At 36.3% G+C, this 27,262-nt stretch overlaps 1 protein-coding gene across 11 annotated transcripts in view; it reads right to left on the reverse strand.

Annotated features, from left to right (window-relative positions):
* Nucleotides 1–27,262, reverse strand: part of RAPGEF6 (Rap guanine nucleotide exchange factor 6) — a 197,297-nt gene that overhangs the window by 49,936 nt on the left and 120,099 nt on the right. For all 11 annotated transcript variants that reach the window (XM_072840896.1, XM_072840895.1, XM_072840897.1 and 8 more), the window contains 5 exons: nucleotides 24,351–24,515; nucleotides 20,422–20,529; nucleotides 17,983–18,186; nucleotides 15,025–15,133; nucleotides 6,331–6,571 (listed from right to left, as the gene is read on the reverse strand). In XM_072840896.1, the coding sequence (XP_072696997.1) occupies nucleotides 6,331–6,571; nucleotides 15,025–15,133; nucleotides 17,983–18,186; nucleotides 20,422–20,529; nucleotides 24,351–24,515 (827 nt within the window). The remainder of the gene's footprint in view (nucleotides 1–6,330; nucleotides 6,572–15,024; nucleotides 15,134–17,982; nucleotides 18,187–20,421; nucleotides 20,530–24,350; nucleotides 24,516–27,262) is intronic.

The following is a 27,262-nucleotide window of genomic DNA, read 5'->3' on the forward strand; positions in this document are numbered from 1 at the left end:
TTGAACATTCAGGGAGCCTTTAAGATCAGCTAGTTTGGTGAACACTAATGCATGTATCCAACAATGTACAACACTACAGCAAAGTCTGCACTCTCAACCTAATAGGTTGGTGATCTTCTAGGCAAAGGACAGAAATGGATCTAAATCTGAACCAAAAACAGCAGGTTGTAGAAAACAAAGGGGCCAGGTCCAAGCAAAAAACAAGAGAAGTCTTTAAATGTATGAATAACCTGAGAATTGCCCAAACCAGTGAAAATGGGGAAATTAGGGGAGACAGCACACAGAAAAACAGTGAACACTGGGTACATGTGACAAGTAGAAAGAGGAACAAAGAGGACCAGAAGTCAAAATAGAGGAAAAAGAATCATATAGTCTAATCATATAGTCTCTAAAGTTTATTCTAAGGACACATTATTTTTTGTGTGTTACCTCAAGTCTAATTATTTACCTGTTCCCTAGATGAGAACACCCAGACCACAGCAGAAAGCAAGTCCTCTAAAGTTAATTCCCTTTAAAGGTTTCCAAAATATCAATTAAACGGTCATATTTAGGAAAATAAAACACTCCTCTTTTAAAATACTTTAAAAGTTGAGAAGCCAGCCCCTAACCCGGCATGGGTGTGGGACCTGGGATCCAACCTGTGGCTTCCTGCCTGGCTTCAGAGGGTACAGCAACCTTCCAGGCCTTTCTAAGTTCCTGAGAAAGCACAACATGAGCAAGGCCTCCCACAGTGCACCTGGTACCTTCTCAGACTCCAGAGAGGCTCTGGGCTTGAAGAGGGGAAAGCTGGGTGTGTGTGTGTGTGTGGGGGGGGGGGGGGCGGGGAGACATGGACAGGGGCGGACAGAATGTCTTCCTCACTTGGGAAGTCAGCATAAGACCTAGCAAGGCCACCCTGACTCCACACCCCAGCATTTCATTCATTAGATAATAGGTGCATTACTGCCAAATGACCTTATAATAACCCAGGCACCTTCTAAAGGATTTATGGTTTTGAATTGCCGCTTTTAATAATATTTGTTACATTTATACTTAATAGGAAAAATACGTTAAAGGGTTAAACCAATCGTTTAGGTTAACATTAATTCTCTTTTTTTTAAATTTTATTTACTTATTATGATAGTCACAGAGAGAGAGAGAGAGAGAGAGAGAGAGAGAAAGAGGCAGAGACACAGGCAGAGGGAGAAGCAGGCTCCATGCACCGGAAGCCCGACATGGGATTAGATCCAGGGTCTCCCGGATCGCGCCCTGGGCCAAAGGCAGGCGCCAAGCCGCTGCGCCACCCAGGGATCCCACATTAATTCTCATCTATGTTTTATTCAATGTAGTGTTCTACCCAGTACTTGTTACACATACAGAAGTATCACAGAATACTTACCTGTTACCATGGAATGGATTAAATGAGTGGTAGGAGATACATCTAGAATATGTTAGAAGTAAAAAATAGGATTTAGGCAGATTAGGAAACTATGCCAGATGAAGTGCAGAGGACAGTTAAATAAACAACTAAAGGACTACTAACAGCCAGACAAGGAAGAGAGAGCTAGGACAAGCAAGACTGCAAAGGAGTCAGGGAAAAGCATGAAGACATGGAAGAAAGCAAGTGTCTCAAGAGCCAGCTATGTGTGTGTGTGTGTGTGTGTGTATATATATATATACACACACATACATATATATATAAATTTGAGTTATTAGCTATATGACCTCAGAGAAATTTGTTTCTGGACCTTGGTTTCCTCATCTAAAAATGTGACTGATACTCTCTCTCTCCCAGAGCTGCCTTAAGGATTAAATTAGGTTATGTAGGTGAAGATTTTGGAAGAGAGGAACATACAATTCCAACTTTTAAGAAAATAGTGAAGTACTTTTACTCAAGTTAAAATAAAACGGTACACACCTAGAAAGAATTTTTAAGGAATTCATACTGAAAAACAGAGAACGCAGGTGAATACAACAGGGACTATAGAAACAGGAAGTGTTTACCTGGGGAGAGAAAGCAGTCTAACTTGACAGAAATAAGGCTAAGAAAATACAATATCTGATAGGAATTTGTGCTTATGCTAAATTAGTTCCTTATAATTTGGTGTGTGTTGCTAAAGATCAGAGCTAAATGTTTCAAGGTTAGGTATGAGAGAAAATGGAAGGTGGCTTTCAGAGGAAATTGTACTTACAGCTTTGTAAGTAATCTCCAACAATTTAAATTATATGGAAAATAAATATTTAAAAACATAACAAGCTTTCTAATTTAATTTATTTACAAAAACAATCTGCCAATCTTTGAACACAGAGGGTCAAGTAACTGAATCCAAAGAAGCAAACTATTAAAAAAGTTAGCCAGTCCTATCAATAACCACAGTAGAAGCAATTTAACAAGGTTAAAAAGTTATAATTTTCTATTAAAGGGAATTGGCTGCAGTAGTTGCAGTAAGATGGAATTCACAATGGAGACTGAGAAAAGTGCATGAAACACTAAAAAGTCCTTCTCTCTTTTACTGATGTTATTTAACATTACCTCTGTTTTTTAATAAGCAAAGACAGGACACTGTACAGATATAATAATGTAAAGCTGGTTATAAATTCACAGTAATTAAGGTGTGAGCATGTATAAATGAAAACTACACTAATGTTATGTACAACTCATGCTATGACATGAATGAAACAGTATCTAATTGGCAAAATATCCATGCTTGTTTGGAAGCTGAACTGATAAAGTCCATTTGCAATTATGTCATTTCTTACCAAAACAGTCTCCTGAGAAGATGATGCAGTAACAGAAACAAAGATAGTTTTGAAAAATTCCTCGATAGCCCCCAACACTAAATCAATGTAGAATAAAAATTGTATTTTAGTTTCATATTATGAAACTGAAAAGGCTATTTAAAAAAAAAAACTAAAAGCTGAGTGATTTAAAAAAATAGGACATTGGTTTTCCTAAATTTCGAAATATTCTCAAGTCAATAAATACCCATTGCTAGGTCATTCACAGAGGTTCCTGAAAATGAGTAAATTTTTTCCACTTACAATTTTTAGGAGAATTCTTTCATTTTAAAATTATGTCATGGTTAGGGACTTTGGGTATTATCTATTCTTATCTCAACTATTTGTTCCTTCCTTCCTTTCATATGTAGGTACAGATGTAGGTACTTTTTCTTCCAGTATTTCTATGACAACTCTTAAGAGAACTGAGCGCTGCAAAAGGCAGAGATCAAGGGCCTCCTTTCAAAGAACCCTGACACATAGGAGATACTCAGGATTGTGGAACTAAATTCATTTAAAGTTTTTTCTCACTTAAAAAATATTCATAGTAGAAAATTTAAAAAATACAGTGAACAAGAAGAGAAAATTGTAACACCACACCCTATAGATAAATAATAAAAATATGTAATATTTTTCCTTTCAGTTATTTTTACAATATATAGCACAATCTAGTTAACCAATCCCTTGTAGCTAGACATCTAGGGTATTTCCAGTTTTGTTTCATTACAGATAATACTACCAAGAACATCTGTATATAGATCTTCACCTAATTATTAGAAATGGAATTACTGACTCAAAGGCATGAATGTTTTTAAAACTCTCAATTAAAAAATGCCCAAATGCTTAATGGAAAGATTGCATGGTTTCATAATTCCATAGCAGTCTGAGCTTATTATTTGTCTGATATTATCAATTCAGGCCCTGACTATTCTCTTGTCGATCTGTGAAGAAACAAATGTTTTAAAAATAAATTGTGTATCCTTGATTACTATTGATACAGCATATGTGATTCACATCCTCTGCCTAATTTTCCACTGAAGTTTTAGTGATTTTTTTGTGTGTATCTATTAAAAGCTACCCTAATTCATTTGTAATGATCAAGTGCCAAGAAATAGGACATACATTCATTCTCAAAACTGCAAAGCAACCAGTCTGACAAATTAGTTTTCTCTGTAAAACAGGCTCCAGGAGAAAACCTTTATGATTTCTACTAAAATAACCTATTTTGTGGGGATTTATATGGCTGAAATTATTAGCATTTTACTTCACTGAAACATGTTTAGAAGAGATAGTTTAATATTAACTCCTGAAGTGCAGTATTTTATTAATGTTTGCATTCATAGCCAATAGCCTATTGGCACAAGAGACTCAATACATCACTAAATGGAAAAAAAAAATTCCCTTCTGAGTGAACTATTTCTACTAGATTTTTCATTCTGCGGGGTACCAATATAAAGAAATAATGCTTAAAATACTCAAATGACTGCTCCTGGCCACATTAATTTCTATGACTTCTACTGCAACTGAAGATAGAATCCAGCAGTAAAACCAATTCCCATGCCCTAAAGGAGATACTGTAGAGATGAGCTGCCTGACCTTCAGACAGAGCTGACTGGAATCTGACACTAAACAAGCAAAAGTCAGTTAAACCACTGTTCTCTGATTCTACAGAACATGTCACAATTATGCCCCTGTTCAAATAAAAACCAGTTAAGAAAGACAGTATGTATTCCACACCAAATCCACCAGGATTTCCAGCCATGGAAAAGCACTTATCTATCTCTTCCAGCAATGGATAGCACTTAACTATCTCTCCTGCTTCATTACTATATGCACACACACAAGGCATTACCTCCTGAGAACTCCCTTTGTGAACTCTTCTCTGCCTTCTGGTCCTCTGTTTTCCCTTTTGCTCATTGCCCTTATAAAGCTTCTGGTCATCCAAAATAGTCTTCTATCTTTATATTGTGAGCTAGCCCCTCTTATATTCTCCTTACTTAATTCTCATTCATAAGAATAAGACTATTCTTCCAGGGTTTGCTATCCTGCTATCATACTACAGTATGCTCAATATTAAAAGAACTTTGCTATTTTAAAGTTATCATTTTTATAAACTTGCCTCAAGGAGGGCAGTCGCTAAGAAACAATAAGTAACAGACTGTAGAAATGAATGACATTTAAGAGCAGAGCTCAGGATGTGTCAATTCTCTGTGAGCCCCAAATTAAATAAAAAACAAATATGTTTCCAACTGGAAATAAGAACTCAGGAAGAAGAGCATTTTCTGATCAGGCACTCTTTGAGATCTTGAACTCTGAAAAGTTGGGAGTTGATATCTACCTACTTCCAGGTTGCCTCCTAATTAGTGTCATTGCTATTACTACACTACATCATCCTGCACTGTCAACCCCAAACCACCAAACACAACTAACAGAGCCTCTATGGCTCCCTCCGATGACATGATGGGAGTCCATATCTTCAGTAAAATATTCAAAATTCATCATAATGTACCACTTATCTATCTCTCCTGCTTCATCACTATATGCACACACACAAATACACTCTACCTAACCTACCAAGCTTGTTCTTGCCTTTGTATGTATCAAAACATTTATCATCCTGTAATGTTTGCTCTCCCTTTTTAGATCATCAACTCTTGGAGAATAAAAAACTTGCTCTTTCTACAGTTCTATAGTTGGACACTATGACTAGTGTATACTGTGTGGAGAATAAAGGGTTCATGATATGAATTCCTGAGAGGTAGGAACTACCTCTTTTAAGCTCTTTAATTCTCACTGAGCATAGTGCTGGGAACTACCAGGAGTCAAATATTCTCTGTAAGTATGTTGTACTTGAATATGCTTTCTTTTCCTTTTCTTTTTTTCTCATTCACTGTCTTAAATTATTCTACAAATACTAAGTGCCTTCTACGTGCTAAGTACTGAACTTGATTAGAACTTTTGTGATTCTTTTAAGTAGCTAATATAAAATATATAGATATAATATATATGCTAGACTCATTCCCAATAGTGACACTTCAGTGTCACTGAATTCCTAAGTGTCACTGATTCCCTAAGTATTTTAGAGACTTCTATTTAAAATCTCAAGGTTTTATTCAGTTTTGATGACCTCTCAATTTAGAAATAGAAACATTTTGATTAAAAAGGTCACTTAGAATTCAGGAAGGAATAAATAGTGCAATAAGAAAAAGATGATTTAAAGGACAAAAAACTAGTATCAGCAAAGGTATCCCTAAGTTTTAAGATGTCCCAATTTGTACATCAAAGGACTGAAATTAGACCAAAAATACACAAGATTTCAAAAACTAAAACGGGTAGTCATTCCTAAAATTCAAAACAAAGCTACTGGGAGAATATATAATCTAGCAGTGGTAATATCATAGAAACAATGGAAACATATTGGGAATTTATTTTCTTATTTGTGGATTACTTACAGATTTTATGATGCGTTAGTTTTATAAAAACCAACGCTGACCCCAAATTCCCATCCCCCAAATAAAATTTTACAGTCAGTTGGAAAATGTTTATTACATCACTGAGATTAGCATTACCTACCTAAACAGTTTTGGAGGTAAGATACTAAACCGTGTTTTATCCAAAATTTTCCTAATTTTGTTTCTTCCACCTGAAACAGTGTTTGCTTTTATTTTCTTATTTCCTTTCTCCTGTGATGTGTGTTCAATATCTCCCGGTACATCCTGGATTGAATGGCGATTACTTTTTTTTTCAGCAATTTTAGGAATATGAGGAACACCAGATTTTTCTTGTTCAGTCCTACTAAGTAATTCTTTGAACACTGTGGAAATAAATAAATAAACTTGTCATTTCTTTTCATTAGCAAGATTTCATAGGAACAACAAATTTGAAAGATAAAGTCACTTTCTATTACGTGGCCTTTTAGTCTCATTCATTAAACATTAGAAAATTTATACTAATCGTTCATCAGCCATATCCCACTTTTCAGTTTTTTAAGATTTTTAAGTAATCTTGATACCCAACCTGGGGTTCACACCCATGACCCCAATATCAAGAGTCATATGCTCCACCAAATGAACCTGCCAGGCACCCATAAGAACATATTCCAATTGTTTTTAAAAAGTAGGCTTCCTGCCCAAATTAGGGCTCGAACTCATGACCCTTAGATCTAGAGTTGTGTGTTCTACCAAGTGAGCCAGCCAGGTGTCCCTCGCTTCAGTATAAACGACCATACTTCTGATATTGTCCAAAAGTGATAAAAGGGTCACTGGCAAACATGGAAGTGGGCAGGCAGAATATTTGAAAAGCCCAGGGCTTCCTATTTAGCAAGAACTGCTACATAATAATAATAAGCAATATAATTGCTAGTCAACTGAAATTTTATAGAAACAAGTATTTAGATTTTATTATTTACATGTTATTCCTTAAAGTATATATAATTTGAGACGAGATAGAAATACTGTAGTGAGGCTCAGTTTTGTAAAATTTAGCCATTTAAAAAAAAAAAAGTTTTGCTGGACCAGTTTTTACCAGAAATCAACAGCACTAAATTTCATAATAAATGACAATTTCCTCGAGATCACATTTATGAGAGTTCTATCACTGAGTAAAGAAGCTAATAAAAATTCACTACAGGGGTCTGAAGCAAATGACCTATCATTGTTAGGTAACTTCATGTTAACTCAAAGTCTGAAGAGTTATTTCATCCTTAAGGAAAGTGAAAGCACACTGGAAGTTGTGCCTGTCTTGCAATCTCTGCCTAGATCAGATTTTTCACCTTGTCAGTGGGAGCTATACTTCTTTGGAATCAGGTGAAAAAAAGACTAATCTGTATAAGACTAGTAACTATAATTAGGAATTAGAGTCACCTATTCCAGTTAGGATAACCTATATAACCTATGTTTCACTAACCAATGTCATGAAAGAATTATTTTTGGTTGTTTCAAATATGTATCCTTAAATAAGACAAATCAACTACTAAGGGGAAGAAAAACCTAAAAAGATAAATGCCAATGTAGAAGGTAACCTAAAAACTCATGGTGTCTGGGAAGGTCTGAATAAAAGAAAAATGAAGCTATATATTGTTGAATATGCAGGCCTTCAGAAGATACAGCTTTTAATGGTACTACTTGGTACCTTTAGAGAAGAAAAGCTTTAAACTGTATAAATGTGCACTGAAAACAGAAAACTGTGATCTTTTTGTTGTTGTTGTTGTTTCAGAGATAAATCAAAAGTTTCCTTCGATATCAAATGAATTACAAGTCAGATTCCAACAGACAAAGACTTAAAGATTAATGTACTGGAACATAAAACAGCTTGATAATCAGTTGTACAAGTGGACCATCTTAAAAATTTCAACCAGGATGATATATTATCAAAGCATATAGGAAGTTTATGAAAAGCACATTTTCTGTCTTTAAAATAACAGAAATCTTTAGGAGTCACCTTTTAAAGATATTTTGCTTGATTAAAAAGCAATAAATTCCTTTTAGTTCCTTCGGAAAATTTTGCTTTATTTTAAGCCTAGTGGTAAAGGTAAAGATGCTGTTTAGAGCTAAAATCTATATGCACTTATGCAAAAAATATTTACTGACCTACAAACACATGCCAGGAACTCTACCAAATGTCTGCAGATTTCCCCTATTATGGAACAGTAAGTCTAAGATACATGCATGGTACAGAAAGAATATAACCAAAGGAATGTAGCAGGAAAGGGAAAATCCTCCCTAATTAAGTCACTGTGTAAGAAGAGTTCAGTAAGGTGAGTAGACTTTAACTAGACAAAGGGAGGGGAAGGAGGAATTACTCTAGGTAGAGGAAATCTCAAGTTTCAAGTCCCTGTTGCAAAAGGAAACTTCAAGAAAATTAAGATGACTGGGAAACCAGGTAGATTGGGCCTAAAAATGCTCTGGTGAGGTCTGACTTTTCTGACACACACATACACATACACACACAACACACCACAAGCAAGCAAAGTCAAAAGACAACTTGTGGAAATATTTGCAACCTTTAAGACTAAAAGATACTGTCCTTTTTTAAAATAACACAAACAATAAAAAATAAGAAACTCCGTATAAAAATGGAAAATGAAATGACCTTGTGGAAAAGAAATGGTAACATGTAAAAAAGGTGCTCAATTTCCCTCATCATTAAATGATGTACATCCAATAACCCAAAAGTTGATTATATCTACTGCAGAGGCATTCTTACACAATGATAAATAAAAGTGGAGGTAGATGGAGATTAACCCACCTTATCGGTATATCTGTTTAAGCATAGAAGTACAAAGGATTTTTATTTCAAAAATATAAATAGCAAAAACTAGAAAACAACCTAAAATATCCATCAATATGACATTAGCTCAATAGATAATAATACTGCAATAGATTTCTAGTCAACAATTACACAAGTAAATCTGTATCAACTCTTGTGCAAAGATCCAGAATAATGTACAATGTGGTTCCACTATACCTTTCTTTAATGTTTTATTTTCTAAAACTTACACATGTATTAGTTTTATTAAAACATTAAAATGCTAATATTAAATGATCTGAGTGGGGAGATTTTCAAAGGCGTTAGAAAGCTGTGAAAGCTAAGAGGACAGACAAGCTAAAATTCTAGAGCAAGAAGATGGTAAACTAAGATTGCCTGCTTTTTCTTCTCTAAGTACAAAGTCTAAACATGAAATAGCAATCAGGTAGAGGAACTCTACTAGAGGAAAAAGAATTTTTGATGGCTTCAAGAACTGGCATAAAAAACTGGAATACAAAGAAGCCCCAAAGTAGTGCTGTATTTCAACGGGACCTATCTACTCTTAGCACAATGCAGGAGGCTGGGGACTGGCTGAAAATTTCGTACAGTCTCACAGTACTGAGGGGACAAAGCTACATAAGAGAGAAGGATGTGCAACAAATATGTGACATATTTACCTGCTACATTTTGCTCAAAAGTTAAGTTCAAAATCTGTGAAGGGCTGAACTTGAACAAAAAGACAAAAAGCTACCAGACTCTGAACCAAAAGCCATGCCTTAGGTAGAGAGTGGGGGTGAGGGCACAAGTACAAGGCCGAGAAAGCAGAATACAATTTCCCACAATCTCTCTGCACTCAGAGACAAAGTACCATTAGAGAAGGTCCCTGGATCAAGTACATGACAAATCTCACCCTCAGTCTGAAACCTGGAGACAGTCTAAGCAATTCTGTAACCCAGCCTCACCCAGCCCAATTCTCCTTACCTTATGTGTTTAAACAGAGGAAACGGCAAACCCTTTCTATGAGAAAATATTAATTTCCCTATTTGCTAAGATTTCTTCACATACTAAGTACCACATACCAAAAAACATTGTAAGACACACAAAATAAGATAACCTGGAGGAGGGGGGAATACAGAGAAGAAAAGATAATCCAAACTTTGTAATGAACACACAAGAGTTTTATAATAACCATTATAAATATATTAAAGAAAATGCAGGGGAAGAGAGAAAAATGGGTGAAAACATGATGCAAAAGACCACTGGAATTTATAAAAGGTATTCAAAGGGGGAATTCTTTTTTTTATTTAAAGATTTTATTTATTTATTCATGAGAGACAGAGAGAGGCAGAGACATAGGGCAGAGGGCAAAGCAGGCTCCTCAAGGCAGTCTGATGTGGGATTTGATCCTGGGACTCTGGGACCACACCCTGAGATACCCAGGTGTCCCTCAAAGGGGAATTCTAGGACTAGAAAAATAATTATCTAACAGTAAGCTCACTGCATGTGTTCAACAGCAGACTGGATACAGAAGAAAACAGGAAAACTCAGCTTAAACACCTAATAACAGGTCATTAGAAAATACCCAAATTGAAGCACAAGGAGAGGAACAAATGGAAAGAACAGAACAGAATGTAAGAGATGTATGGGACACAGATCTTTTAACATCTAAGTCACTGATCTCACATGGAAAGGAGTCAGACAGAGTAGCAAAGGCAGTATCTCAAGTCATAATGGCCACAATATTTCTTCAAGCAAAGAGACATCAATGCATAAGTTCCAAAGTTGAGCAAAGCCCGAAACAAGATAAATACAGAGACTTATAACAAAGGATCCTTGTTACAGTTACAATTGCTCTGAGTTCTGTTTATAAGCCATGGAAAATGTCCCCCTTTTTGTTTAGCCTTCTGTGGGCTGTGGTTCTGATGTTCAGTTTCAAAAGCTTTGAGAACTATCTCCATCTGTTGCCTTTGTGCCACCCCTCAGTCTGGGACCTGAGCAGAGGTCTACTGGTGTGCCAGGGAAAACAATGGAGGTGCCCTTGGCTTCTTGAAGCCACAGCTCCACTAAAGGGTCCAAAAGGTTCTCCTCTGAGTTCTGGCTTGTGCAGCCTTGTGTTTCAGGCTGTTGTCAATGCTACTGGATTACTTGGAGGCTGATGCCTGACAGAACGGAGAAAAGGAGGGGAAAAAACTGTGGAATTCCCTTTCCCATTCAAGCTTTCTCCTGAATCCTTTTTGTTTCTCCTGAATCCTTGTTGTCTGCACATATCCAGGTTTCAGCTAGCCTTGAGTGCAGCTCAGGAGATACTGGAGTGGGGGGGGGGGGGGGAGGAGGAGAATAAAAATTTCATAGATTCATTCACTGCTCGTAGTGGGACTTTGAATTTTCCAAGTTCTTGAATGGGAGGATCATGCTTCTGGCCAGGTTTTATAGTTGAGCTTAGTGGGAAATAAAGGGTGGCATGTATTCACACCATCTCACTTGGGAATGGAACTCTTTATTTGATTTTTATCTTCACAGATATAAGACAATTATCTCATAGTCTATGTTTGATATTCTGGACCGCCCTTGGTTCTGTTTCTGTTGGTTGCATTACACTGACTTTTAAGGGAGCCTCACAATCCTTGACTGTTTGCTCGACTTTGTGTTTGAAAAACTATTTTTATAAGTCAGAGGTTACTGGTAGAATCCTCAAAAAAGAATTTTTATGTTTTAAAAAACAAACCTTTTTTTAAAGGTACCTTGTACCTTTAAAAAAAGGTACAAGAGCCAGAGCCTGGCCAGAGCCAGGACCAAAAATTGAGGTCCTTCTGAGCTGCTTAGAGTAGAGCCCACACCCACTTCAGAGTTAGCCATTCAAGGTACTCAGTAAAGGTTGCAATGGTAGAGTGTTCCGGCCCTAGTGGGCTCCCTAAACTAGAAACCTGTGATTTTACCCAGCAGTTCCTTTTTTCAGTTACATTCTATGGACTGAAAATGTCCATGAGGGAAAAAAAAAGACATCTTTTTGGGGTATAGTTTCCAGAGAGGGGGAAGGGATATGACACATGCAGACTTCATGCTCCTAACAACTGCAGGATTCCAACTCTTTAGCCTTCTCCTGGGAGTCTACTGCCCAAAGAGGCTGTGTCTCAGGTGCTTTTCTGTACTGGTGAATGTCCCAGGCCTCCAGTACACTTCTTTCTGGTGTGTCAGGTAGTTCTTAGCTCTCTTTTTGGATTTTTATATTTCTTTGTAGCTACTTTTTATATTTATGCTAACTTTCCTGGTTGTTTTCAATACTGGAAAGAGAATGCTAAAACAAGTTTCTTTAATTCATTTTGCTCAGATTTTAGGTGGCCCTTTGAATTAGAAGAGTCACACATTCTTCTTTCACTTTGGGATGGTCCCCGCTATTGTTTCATGAATACTTTATTCTTCATATTTTCTTTTGGATTTCCCGGAATAATGCTCAATTCTTTTCTTTTCTTTTCTTTTTTTTCTCTTCTTTCTTTCTTTTTTTTTTTTAATTTTTATTTATTTATGATAGTCACAGAGAGAGAAAGAGAGAGAGGCAGAGACACAGGCAGAGGGAGAAGCAGGCTCCATGCACCGGGAGCCCGATGTGGGATTCGATCCCGGGTCTCCAGGATCGCGCCCTGGGCCAAAGGCAGGCGCCAAACTGCTGCGCCACCCAGGGATCCCTCTTTCTTTCTTTTTCTTTTCTTTTCTTTTCTTTCTTTTCTTTCTTTCTTTCTTTCTTTCTTTCTTTCTTTCTTTCTTTCTTTCTTTCTTTCTTTCTTTCTCTTCTCTCTCTCTCTCTCTCTTTCCTTCTTTCTCCTTCCTTCCTTCCTTCCTTCCTTCCTTCCTTCCTTCCTTCCTTCCTTCCTTCCTTCCTTCCCTCCCTCCCTCCCTCCCTCCCTCCCTCCTTCCTTCTTTTGTTCTATACTCTGGGAGATTTCCTGAAATATACTACCTACTCCCTCTACTCAATGTTTTTGTCTTTGCTACCATATTTTAAGTCACTTGGGAGTTATTTCTTTCTCAGTGACTATTTCTTTTTCCTCAAAACCCTGTTCTGGTTTTAAGAGGTAAATTTTTAAATCTGAGCACAGTTCTGGAAATGTTTTTCTTCTCTGCCTTAAATTAACTATTTTTCTCCAGAATCTGTAAGCTTACTTATTGAGTTCCCCACCATGCCTCCTCAATGATCCTGGTTTCCTATGCATGGCCATCAGTTTTAATTAACACAAAATGAACAAATCTAGTTTGCTCTGGTATCATCTAAACAAATTTGTCTTCTGGTCAGTTTTCCTACCTGTAGGTATTCTGACTGTGAGTTCTATACAGGACCTAACTGTGCAACTTTTCTTCACTGTAATGTCAGAGGTACTAGGGGTTTTATTCCAAGTACAATATCCAGACTAAAATGCTCCATTTCTACAAATGTTTTACTAATATTCCTTTGAGATACTCTTTGGTGTTTTATTTGGGGTAAAAGTTACTGATCATACTCTGCATAGGATAAGGAATGAGGTATTGAGGACACGGGACCCCCCTTGTGCAGTACCACATAATGCCTACTCTCTGCCACATCCAATCTAGAGTTCTGTTGGGCAATTATTTCTCACCAGGCAAGTAGTTCTGAGGCTTCCCTGCCTTTTATATTCTTCAGATCTTTTTCTGTCTTCCAGGGGCCATGTTACTATCCACCAAATTTACTATCTCTGTATTTTTAGACATAATAGTATTTGATACTAGCTAGTAATTATTATGTGCTGGTGTAAAAAGTTACAGATAGATAGAGTGAAGATCCTTATAAGGATCTTATGAAATACAGCTGGAGAAAGTCAAGCTTGGAGTGACTAAATCATTTGCTCTAAGTGACAGAACAAGCTCTGTTTTATTTTTCAGAATCAGAATCTTTTTAATTTAACTCGAAAGTTTTGTTTCTAGATACTAGTCCAAACTCAGGAAATCCAGAAACTGTGAAGGCTAACTTATTTTATACTAAAAAATATAATATTAGAAAATGGCCAGTAGACAGTTACATATCAGATTTTTTTTTTTTTTTACATATCAGATTTAAAAGGACTTAATTCAGTAGAAAGGAAACAAGTGAAAAGAGGAAAAATACCAAATGTTTCATTTTTCACTATGACTAAGTGCAGCATAAGGAGTCAAAGTGAAAAAAATAAAAAACACTTCCTTTTCCATAGGCATAGCTTTTAAATTCAACTCCTAGTTTTCAAATTGCAACCCAAATGACCTAGAGGAATTTCTTGCCCTTATTCACAAAAAAATGCTTTCTTTGGTAATTTTCTTTGATAATTTTCAAATTATTATACTGTTTTTATTATTGCCCTTCTCAAGTTTCAGAGAATATTCTCTGGTATCTAATGAAACAAAGTTACAGTAAGTTTTCCCTAAAAGAAAAAAAAAATGCAACTACAAGTTTAGTCTTTGTTTCATTCAAACAGAAACATGATGAAAACACACTGCAAACACAGTAACCAGCATTTTTACACAGAAAGATTACACTGTTATTACAAATTTGGAATTCACTGATTGTTTTACTCAATTTATTTTCATGAACCAGCTAATCTGGCATTCATATTATTATTTCAGAAAAGCAATTCTAACTTTAGCAGTACTTTGATTTGTACATTAGCAAGGGGAATTAAGAGGCTGACTGACTTTTATGCTTCTTTCAGATCCTTCTAAGTGTCGTTTGGTGCTGCCTAGCAAAGTATAGTATGTAATATCTCCTCAGTAGACATTTCATACATGACTAATAGACTCGTACACCTATTTTAAATCTTATTTCTAAAATACAAAAAAATACAAATAAAAATGAAAATTCTAGAATACATACTACCATATCTCAACACTAAGAATCCTAAAAATGTTCAAAGAGCTTAGACATAAACATGTTACATTTTACTACTTTTTTCTCATTATAATGACTTTTCTCTTTTTTTTTTATTACCAAACAAAACCAAAAAACAAACAAAATGCTTCAATTTATACAACAAAACTCACCAAAAATGTTGGTCTTCACAGTAAGTGCAAGATGAGTATTATTCCTTAAAATTTCAAGGGCTTTCACAAATGTAATATTTTCAAAGTTTTGTCCATTTACTTCCATTATCTTGAGAAAAGTATTTGAAAAATATAAATTAAGAGAGAAACAATATTAATTACTTCTGCAACCTTAAGTTTCATGGTGGAAAAAAGAAGAAAACTAAACAAAATGCACCCTTGTATGAACAACAGTTATCTCTATGAGAAGTGGGGTCACAACTTTCTCTATATTGTATTGGCCAAATATCTATTTTTTCAAAGTTCATTCCCTCTGAGATCATATTAAAGGCATTTGTTAAAAACAAAACAAAACAAAACAAACCACCACAGGAAACATTTTCATGTCAGATCAACTCATACAATTAGTGCATATGTATATATGTGTAAATTTTATTGAAATTTTCTAAATGCAAATTTACTGCATTTAAAAGAGAGATAACTCATTCAAAAGTGATACTCTGAATACATCTAACATCATTTCCCTGGTACTGAATGAACCAGCAACTCAAGCAACAAGCACCACTGTTAACGGGTTCTTCCAGGTGACACAGCTGAACCTTCACAGCAGGGGTTCCCAAACTTGGCTGTACCTCAAAACCATACAAAAGTTCCCTTAAAAATTACTAATTCTAACAAAAAAGGATAAAGAAATAAACATAATGAGAAAAAAAGGATCATAGAGGACAGATGTCAGGGATTGACACAATGATTCCAACAGGATAAAAGATTACGAAGTAAAATATTATGAAAAGGGAAAAAAACATGGAAGTAAAATTCAGAGTTGAAAAAAAAAAGTCTTGAGTCTACATACTAAAATGGCTCATCTAGTACCATGAAAAGATAATAAAGACACTTAACATATCTCAATGAAAATTTTGAATTCCAAGGACAGAAAACAAAGAATCTATAAGCTTCACTGTGCAGTGGCAGGTAGTGGGACAGCTAGCTAGAAAAGAAAAATAAACATTGGTTTGGACCTTTCTTGGACCATACTAGGATGATATGACATTCTTCTGTAACATCAAAGTTCTCAAGGAAAAATAACTGTGACCTAAGAATATTAAGCTCCACAAAAGCCTTATCAGACATGCAAGGACAAAAAGAACTATAGTACCTATTGCCCTTTTTTAGTAAAGTACTAGAAAAGGTACCAAGTACTAGAAGACATCTGTGAAATGAATCACAATAATGGAGATATAGATGACATGGAGGTGATCAATGAAATCAGTAAGATAGGTATAAATGTCTACAGGGTTGTTAGTGATAAACTTATGAAACTAAGTTGATACAAATGTCAAAAGTATTCTTAAAAGAGAAGATAAACAATGCTAAAAATGACAATAGCTAGACATAAAACTTCAGATAATTTTAACAATAACTGGAAGGACTGAGGGAAGAAGTAAAAAGCTGATAAATTTTCTCTCAAGAATGAAATTATTTAAAAAAAAAAAAGAATGAAATTATCTGATTTCACTGTTCTTTTGTGAATATGTTTAAATGTGTCCAAAATAAAATACTACGGAGGATTCCTGGGTGGCTCAGTGGTTTAGTGCTTGCCTTTGGCCCAGGGCGCGACCCTAGAGTCCCAGAATCGAGTCCCGAGTTGGGCTCCCGGCATGAAGCCTGCTTCTCCCTCTGCCTGTGTCTCTGCCTCTCTCTCTCTATCATGAGTAAGTAAATAAAATTTTTTAAAAATAAAATAAAATAAAATAAAATACTAGAACAATAAAACACTGACTCTAGAATTCTAGCTACTAGATATTCTCAATGACAAGAGTGGGGTTAGGCCTAGAAATCTCTATTTTTAAAAAGTTTCCTTAGGGGAAGAAGGGGATCATTTTCACTCTAAATGAGTTTTTTTCTTAACCCTTTGATATTTGAGCTGGATAACTCTTTGTTGTGGGGGATGTGCTGCTGCAGTGTGTTTTATGTACGCTGCGTATTAGCAAAATATCCCTGGCCTCTAGATGCTAGCAGTAACCCCCAGGTCATGAGAATCAAAAATATCTCCAGACATGTCAAATGTTTCCCAAGGGAGAAAATCACTCCTGGCTCTGCAGTGCAGCACTTTTTATAACATGAATTCGTTAGCATGGTTTAGTTAAAAGTACAACACAGCTACATTCTAAATGCATATAAATGAACAAGCAGAATTTTAAAATGGGAAAACATAACCTTCTCAAGTGATTCACCTGAATTTGAAAAACTACTCTTTGCTGTGCCTAAGAATCACCTAGAGAGTTCTGTTAAAAATACAGATTCCTGGAGGGGATCTCTGGAGAATGTGACTAGTATGATTAATAAAACTGAGGTGGGCTTAGGCATTGCATTTTTTAAGGTTGTCAAGAATCACATCTGGGAACACATTCATTGCTCTACAGCAACCCAAAGCCTTAATGGAGAGACTAAATCCCCACCAACTTCCTCCCAGGGTCTCCTTTTTCCTAGTCCCTCACCTGGCTTCCTCTACTTATGGATATAGTTTTGTTACCATATGAACACTATTTAAGCTGACACCATAATTTATGGCAATCTTTGGCCACTTACATTTTAATTTTTATTCATTCATTCATTCATTTATAAAGATTTTATTTATTTGAGAAAGAGAAAGCGAGCACAAGTAGGGAGCAGAGGAAGAAGATGGTTCCCTGCTGAGCAAGGGAACCTGAGATGGGGCTCAATTCCAGGACCCTGAGATCATGAACTAACCAAAAGGCAGAAGCTTAACTGACTGAGCCACCGAGGCACCCCTCATTTTAATTTTTAATTAAATTTCCTTTTTTTTTTTTTAATTTTTTTTAAATTAAATTTCCTTAAACCGATCATGCTTACTTGAAGAAGTATCACATGAGAAAAAAAGCAGTAGATGCTCACTTGAAAGAAGGCTTTAATTCACATAGTTGGTAATTTACTTACCTGATCACCACGTTTCAGTCCAGCATCAGCAGCTTTGCTACTAGGTTCTACTCCTTCAACAAAAATACCAAAGCCCTTCTCACTCCCTCCATTAAGGCTGAAATGCAGAGGGGACTCCCGGGAAGCCTTTTGCAGCACCACCTGTCTCCACTTGGCCTTTGCAGCACAGGCAATATTCAATAACCGGAGATGACCATTCATTTTCTAAAAAAGTGAAAAAGGGTATACTGTATATAAATTTATGCATCTATTCCTATGGGCTTTTAGGGAATCACCTACTTATTACAATTACAGTTACCTTGAAATACAAAGTAAAGAACACATAAGCCAGGGTAAATAAAACTGAAGGAGGGAAAGCTTCAACCCCGGAGCACTGTCATGATCTTACGATTTTTAAAAATTGCTAGATAAGCACAGATTAGAAAAGATTTCAAAATGTAGTCTCATTTAGAGAAGGAAGACAAAACCTTACTTCTCATGGCCTGAACCCTCCTAATACATACTCCACTACTATCTTACTTATCTCCTGGCTGGTACATAAATCCAGAATCTTTCTACACCTTCATTTAAAACCTTAAAGAATCTGAACCACTTTTCCGAATACTGTCTGATATTCAAAGACACATTCAAGTTCCTACCTCTTCTGAGTATATTATTCCTGTATTTATTAGATCTTTCTTAAACTTAGTAATACTCTCACTTTCAGATTTTTTAAAATTTATTTATTTATGATAGTCAGAGAGAGAGAGAGAGAGAGAGAGAGAGGCAGAGACATAGACAGAGGGAGAAGCAGGCTCCATGCTGGGAGCCCAACGTGGGATTCGATCCCGGGTCTCCAGGATCGCGCCCTGGGCCAAAGGCAGGTGCTAAACCGCTGCGCCACCCAGGGATCCCTCACTTTCAGATTTTAATACCAATTCAATATCCAACTATTCTCAAATAGCATAGTATGTGTAAATCTCTCGTCCATAAAAAGTAGCTAAAGTTTCTTCAGGACAGAGGCCAAGCCTTACACCTGTTCTGATCCTATGTGATACTCTGGGAATACAGAGTAGAACTGAGTAAATTTTACCTGATGACTGGATGATTACAGAAAAAAAAAAAAAAAAAAAAAGAAATCCTATGATTGTAAGGCAATTTCTACTTTCCATTACCCAAATGATGGTGGTAAGCTTCTATGGCCACTTAATCAAGTTCCCGAGTCTCTGTTCATTATTCCTATTTTTCATAGAGCTGAAGTGTGCTGAGAAGTCTACAGGAACTAAGAGGTAAGGGAATGGACAGAAATCTACCTATTTGTCTCTTTGTTCAACTCAATCCACTTACAACCCGAGTAACAGCAATGGTTCTTGGGCATTTGCTATGTAAGAGTTTTTTTTTTTTGTCCTTCCAGATTGTTGCATTCATTAGCTCATTATAATCCTCATAAGAATCCCCAGAAACTAAGGATGACTACTACCTATAAATTGCATAAAAGGCTGGGCAACTTGTCCAAGTTTACATGTCTAACAAGTGGTACAGTTTGAATGTTAATTTAGGCAAACTAACTCCTGAGCTGCATAATTAATTTACTTCCTAAAATTTCAAGTTGCTTAGAGCACATAATCCAGTTGCAGTTGAAAGCATCTGACAGAGAGAGTAAATGGAATTATAAATAGCTACTGTGAAAGTTAACAAGATCTTGAGGGGATTATCTTAGGTGTTGTATACTTAGAACAAATGAAATCACATGCAGAAGGGAGACTCAGTCTAATGTGAGCACAGAGTTCAATAGCAGACTAGAAGAAAAAAATTCAAGCTTGACAACCAGTTAAGAATATAAAATAATCTGGTTGGCTAAAATTAAGGGTGCACAGAAAAAAAGACTGAAAATATAGGTGAGGGACCTGAATACAGAGGAATTACTTTGGTAGGAAATACTTCAATTTACTGACAGAGAAATATTCATCTCATTTATAGTTTAAAAACAATCTCTGGCCACACAAAAATGGACTGGAAGAAATATTAGAACTAAAATTAGCGAGCTATTACAATAGATGAGGCATATGATATGAGGCCCTGTCTGGGGAGTGAAAAAGGAATGGCAAGAGAGGAACTACAGGAAATATGTGTACTGTCACAATTAGTGACCCAGGTGACCTCAGCAATGAATGGACATCTTGGCCAGGGAATTCAAGGAAGAGAGGGGACCCACATATACACCAGACTTCGTAAGCCTAAGTGACTGGAGAGAGCATTCTCATTAGTCTCCAAATCAAAGTAGGAGAATCAGGAGGAAACCTGTTTTTGTTTGGGTTAGTGGCAGAGAATGAACAGAATCTAGAATATAAATTTGGAAGTTCTCATAGCACAGGAGAAGATGAAAGTTGTTCTGAGTTGCTGTTATTTGGGGATGAGGAAAATCCCTAATCCGTGAAGATAAATTCTTTTGAGTCTTACCGTATCTTCCAGATTTTTTTCAAATTCCTCCAGAAATCGAGTCATAGCAGGATCACCTTCAAAATCATTAAAATGATTATTTACCCATAATAACACAATCCTTGTTACCTGTGGAAACATGAAAGAGGCACCAGTTATGAGAGGCATTCTTTCCGCAGAAGTATATTCAAAAAGCATGTCCAAAACCGAAGAGTAACTGAGCTTTAGGACTAATCCCTTTACCCTCTGTCCTGTGTGCAAAAGGTTCATTCAAACAGAAAGGCATGGCTTAGTCTGAGCTTTTGCTTTCTTGGGTACACAATCAATAAAGAGTGCCAAGTCTATACCCACAGCGAAAATATACAAGCCTGTATGCAAAGCTGTTCAGTATATAGGATGTATACCTCAGATAAATCCTAAAACATAAGTTTTTAAGGATAGGCAACCATACCAAAAATGTTTATACAGCCAAAAACATGCTGAACCAAAATTCTAACAGTCAAATCTGAACTTACTTCATTATAAATACTGTGACTTTTCAAAGTTGTAAAGTGATTTGCTTACTTCGAGCCACTGATTAACAGAAAAATTAATGGAAGCTGAACTGAATCATGTACCTAACAATGGAAGTTATATATTTTTTAAACTGTGGTAGGATACACACAAAAGCCACCATTTAAACCACTTTAAGGTGTACAGTTCAGTGGCATTTAACACATTCAAAATGATAGCAACTATTACCACTACCTACTTCCAGAGCATTTTTATCACCCCAAAAGAAAACCTCATTCCCATTATATAGTCTCCTCACTTTCTGCCCTCTCTCCAAGCAGCCACTAATATGCTTTTCCCTCTCTGTGTATTTTGCCTACTCCAGATATTTCATACAATAAAATTTCATGTCTAGTTTCTTTCACTTAGCATGATGTTTTCAAGGTTCATCCATGCAGTAGCATGTACTACCTTCCCTTTTATGGCTGAATATTGTTTCATTATATGGCTATACCACATTTTGTTTATCTATCCAGCAGTTGATGGACATTTGGGTTGTCTCTACCTTTTGGTTATTGTCAACAGTGCTATGAACATCTTATGCAAGTTTTTGTTTGCATACCTGTTTTCAGTTCTTACAGATAAATACCAAGGGAGGAGAACTGCTGGGTTATCTGGTAATTTTAAGTTTTACTTTTTGAAGAAATGCCGACTGTTTTCCAGAGCAGTTGTAACATTTTACATTACTACCCATAATGTATGGGAATTCCGTTTTCTCCACATCCATATCCATGGTGATGCTTGTTATTTCCTTTCCTTTTTTTTTTTTTTAAGATTTATTTATTTATTCATAAGAGACACACACACAGAGGCAGAGACACAGGTAGAGGCAGAAGCAGGCTCCATGCAAGGAGCCCAACATGGGACTGGATCCCGGGTCTCCAAGATCACGCCCTGAGCCGAAGGCAGGCATTAGACCACTGAGCCACCCAGGGATCCCCCTCCTTTCTTTTTTAAAAGCCATACACCTCATCCTAGTGGCTGTGAAGTAGAATCTCACGGTGGTTTTGATTTGCATTTCCCTATGAGTAATAGTGCTGAACATCCTTTTCATGTGTTTGCTAGCAATTTAGATATCCTTTTTGGAAAAATGTCTATTCAAGCCTTTTGTCCATTTTTAAGTTGTGTTGTCTTTTTGTTGTTGAACTGTAAGGGTTCTCTATACATTCAAGATAAGAGACTTTTATCAGATATAAGATTTGCAAATATATTTTCCCATTCCACATGTTGTCTTTTCTTTCAATTTAAGGCTCTAATTTTGATGAAGTTCAATTTATCTGCTTTAGTGCTTTGAATATCGTATCTAAGAAACTACTGCCAAATCTAAGGTCATGTTTTTTTTTAAGTTTTAAAAGAAAAGGGGGATGATCCCTGGGTGGTGCAGCAGTTTGGTGCCTACCTTTGGCCCAGGGCATGATCCTGGAGACCCGGGATTGAATCCCATGTCGGGCTCCCAGTGCATGGAGCCTGCTTCTCCCTCTGCCTGTGTCTCTGCCTCTCTCTCTCTGTGTGACTATCATAAATAAACTTAAAAAATAAATAAATAAATAAATAAATAAATAAATAAATAAATAAATAAATAAAGGTTTTATTTAAAAAAAAGTTGTCATTGTAAAAGATTTAAACAATGCATCTGTATTCATCTGTTTAGTAAGTTTCATTCATAAGTTTAATAATGTCATAACTACTAATCTCTTCTTTTAAGAGTTTTATAGTGTCAGCTCCCGTATTTAGGGTCTCTGACTCACTTTGAGTTAATTTTGTACATAGGGTAAAGTAAGGGTCCAATTTCATTCTTTTGCATGTGTATATCGAGTTGTCCCTCACTCTATTTCTGCTCATTCTTCAGCATGCCTTTATCTCAACATGCTTTTATCTTCTCAGCAACTACACATAATTCCAAAAGAGGTGGGGAGGCAATCCTGTAGTTTGAAACACATGAGTTTCCTAAACAATGGAATTCCACAGTCCAGGTACATCTAATTTATTTTTTTTAAAACACAACTCAGAAAGATATATCAAGCAATTATGACCCTACTTTTATTTTTCTTAAAATAACTAACTTCCCTGGAGGGTATTAGGCTGAGTGAAGTAAGCCAGTCGGAGAAGGACAAACATTATATGTTCTCATTCATTTGGGGAATATAAATAATAGTGAAAGGGAATATAAGGGAAGGGGGAAGAAATGTGTGGGAAATATCAGAAAGGGAGACAGAACGTAAAGACTGCTAACTCTGGGAAACGAACTAGGGGTGGTGGAAGGGGAGGAGGGCGGGGGGTGGGAGTGAATGGGTGACGGGCACTGGGGGTTATTCTGTATGTTAGTAAATTGAACACCAATAAAAAATAAATTAAAAAAAAAAAAAGAAAGTAAAAAAAATAAATAAATAAATAAAATAACGAACTTCCTACAAATTTGCTGAGGTACTGCTAGTCTTTTCACTGAATGTACAAATACCATAAAATAAGGTAAGATAATTTAAAATAGCAAACAATGTTTAATGCAAAAAAATTTTCAAATACAGATTTAAAATAAGTCACAAAAGAGACCTATTTTAAAGGTCAAAAAGACTAATTGTTTAAAAATGATTATAAAGTCTTTAACTCAAAAATCAACATATTTCTATTTCGGGGCTTACAAATAATGTAAGCTCCCCTGAAAATAATTTACTTGGTGAATATTCTTTCTAAATTACTAAATAGGGGGATCCCTGGGTGGCGCAGCGGTTTGGCGCCTGCCTTTGGCCCAGGGCGCGATTCTGGAGACCCAGGATCGAATCCCACATCAGGCTCCCGGTACATGGAGCCTGCTTCTCCCTCTGCCTGTGTCTCTGCCTCTCTCTCTCTCTCTCTGTGACTATCATAAATAAATAAAAATTAAAAAAAAAAAATCTAAATTACTAAATAGGGGCATCGGGTGGCTCAGCGGTTGAGCATCTGCCTTTGGCTCAGGGCATGATCCCATGGTCCCGGGATTGAGTCCTGCGTCGGGCTCCCTGCATGGAGCCTGCTTCTCCCTCTGCCTATGTCTCTGCCTCTCTTTCTGTGTTTCTCATGAATAAATAAATAAAATCTTAAAAAAAACCCTACTAAATAACTTTTTAAAATGTTTTACTATCTCCTTCAGAAAGATTTTGATAAAATTCAAAAATACTCTTATGCAGCTATCATGTTTTCTGAAATTATAGCTGTACCACAGCCTATTTCAGTTTTTAACTGTAAAGGCTCATATTCACTTCTTAACATGAATTTTATCCACAAAAGTAACTAAGTAGAGCTATTTTTTAGTTGAACTGAATTTTGTTATTAAAATAAATATTTATCAACTGTAAAAGGTTTTATGAATAAAAGTTATAGGTTAAAATTACTTCCATCCCCTTCATACTTATAAAACCAACCTTATCCCTTAAGCTGTCAATTTTAAACCATTCCAATAGTTTGATCCCAACATCCAAAGGACTTTCAAGAAATGTCCTGTAAGTTAGCAGGAAATCTTCTATATAAGTCGGGTCCACAATGGAATGCTCTTCTATTAAATGCATGATGAGACGCTCAGGTGTTGCCTAAAAATCCAAGGATAGGAAAGATTATAAAATAAACAAACATCACAGGAAATAATTCTACTGATTACTTCCCTTTGTAGTCACTCTATTACATCAGTCCTCAAAGGAGATTTTCATTGTTAAAATACTCAATAGTGGGAGAAGGTAGTCTTTACAGGTTATCCACCAGCACTCAGGGATGGAAAGTGATAAAAGGTAAAGGAATGACAATACCTAATAGCATTTTCTTAGTTGTAGCTGTTTTAACTGGCATTTTATCCTAGTAGGGCTTTTGAACTCAATGATTTATCTCTGGTGTGGCCTGTTTCTGCCATTTTTCTACAATTGGTAGAGTTGGGGAGAGGATGGTCTTAAGCCAACAAAAGGAAAAAGTAAAACTTAAAAAATTTAATCATCTTCAAATCTCTCCTGCCTCAGGCTATAGGAACAACACACCAGTTCAAGATAGTGAGTTTTGTTGTTTTTAACTTCCTAGAAAAGAAGTTTCTTCTTCTATAGTTTCTCCATGCTAGTTCACCATCTTGAGAGGAACAAGAAAATCTATATATAGTTTTTACATTAATTCAGAGTTTTAACTGCTTGCCTGTCTCCAAATTTATAAAAAGAAATGTAAACAACATTGATCTACTGCTCTAAGCTTCTGAACCAGTGCTAAAATTTATTACCTTTGCAGCCTTTTCAAAAGTGTATACACAGAACAAATGCAGAGATAAGCCAGATGTTAAACCAAATACAAAAATCAAGACAAATTTCCATTTGTTGCATTTACCCAAGCAATTTCACTAGTGAGCATAACTGCATGGTAAACATACATCAATACTAACAATGTTAATCTAAGAATTTACTTAAAGAAAAGGTATATAAATTATTTTTCTAGAAGGAAATCAAGTAAGGTTCTTCGTATAACATATTTGAGGGACCCAAGGCAAACTCAGGTCATTCCTATTCTTCTTTCACCCTCCAAAACAATCTAAGTCAAAGAATACCAAATTGGGCTTAACTTTCCCAGGCCAATCTTGAGTTGAGGTCTTTCAATATGGTTCTTAGATCATGTATAGTTAAGTCAGGGAAGGAACAGATCAACTTTAAGAAAGGCCATTATTCTGACCAGCTAAGTCACTGGGGTCAGACACCTGCAGAGACTAAGCCATATACTCAAAACTATATTTAAAGATGAGCCCCATAGCCATGCAGAAGCATGTCACCAAAGGTCTCACTAGTATCCAATAAGGTGGGGTTCTGGGAGAGAGAGTGAGCAGAGTTGGCAGGCAAAGGGGATGACTGGAATGGTGACACTGGCATCACGGAGACTGGTTACAATGAGCAAGTAAGTAAATAAACAGAGCATAACAAGAGACACTGCTGGAGAAGATATTTACAAATATGAAAAGAGAAAGGACAGGAAAAACTGCGGTATAGCACCAAAACTGGGAATACTAGTATGAACTCATGATTATTACAAATAGATGGAGACAAAGTTGTGGTGTATATGCATTTACTATAAATACTTATTTAGTATAAATATACTATATATTATAGTAAATATTTATACAACTTTCCTAGCTGTGTCTAATCAGAGGCACTAAAAGCAATGACATCTAAGTAGCAATGAAAAAAGTGCTAAGATCTTGGGGTTTTGTTTTTTGAATTTTTTTTTTTTTTTTTTTTACAAAGATTTTATTTATTTGAGAGAGTGAGAGAGAGCACAGGACAGAGAGCACCAGAGAAGGAAGGGGCAAATGGATGGGGAGAAGCAGGCTTCCCATTGAGCACGGTGCCCGACTCAGGGGTCAATCCCAGGACCCTTGGGATTAGGACCTGAGCCAAAGGCAGACACTTAACTGACTAAGCCACCCAGGCACCCCTAAAAGATTTTATTTTTAAGTAATCTATCCACCCAATGTGAGGCTCAAACCTACAATTCTACGATTAAGAGTCGCAGGCTTCACCAACTGAGCCAGCCAGGTGCCCCGTAGATCTCAGTTTTTAAATGCTATTCTCCACTAGTAGGATGTAAGGCTCTGGAGAAATGGCTGATTCCAAAGCCGAAACAGGGAAAGTACATAATGAGTCTGAACATCTTGTTTTGTCAGATAACAGGAAAACTTTAAAAAAAATGATGAGGATATCTCAAAAGGATAAAGGAGTTGGCATTATTAAGGTCCCACGGGCCAAAACTGGACTTGTCTCCTGGAACAATAATGATGGTGAGAGTGTAAAACACACAAGTCCATGCCAATAGAACTGCATTACTGGGAGAAAAAAAGAATGTTCATCCTTACAGATAAAGATAATAAATGTTTAAAAAAAGGGGGAGAGGAATCACCGTATCGGCAGGAATCAAAAGAAGACTGGTAGACAGAAGTTTGTAGGCTATACTGACACTACTTCAAACCAACTCTCCCCCAAACACTTATCAATTACAAAGGGCATAATGAATCATTGTTTCAGGCAGGAATCAAAAGACGACTGGTGGACAGAAGTTTGTAGGATATATTGACACTACTCCAAAACATCTCTGCCTCAAACATTTATCAATTACAAAGAGCATAAGAAATCTGACAGACATAAACATGACCAGATGATTAAAGTAGGTTTCAACAATGGTGGAACAGGCTGACATTACATGCTCCTTGATATGATGCAGAGAGAAGAATACTACATCATTTCTGTGGAATTCCTGCCAGAAGAACATGATTTGTCTGGTCATGAGGAAACATTGTAAAGATCCACACTGAGGGTGACTA

Source organism: Canis lupus, chromosome 10 (genome assembly GCF_048164855.1).
Source record: "Canis lupus baileyi chromosome 10, mCanLup2.hap1, whole genome shotgun sequence".
NCBI classification, from domain to species: domain Eukaryota; kingdom Metazoa; phylum Chordata; class Mammalia; order Carnivora; family Canidae; genus Canis; species Canis lupus.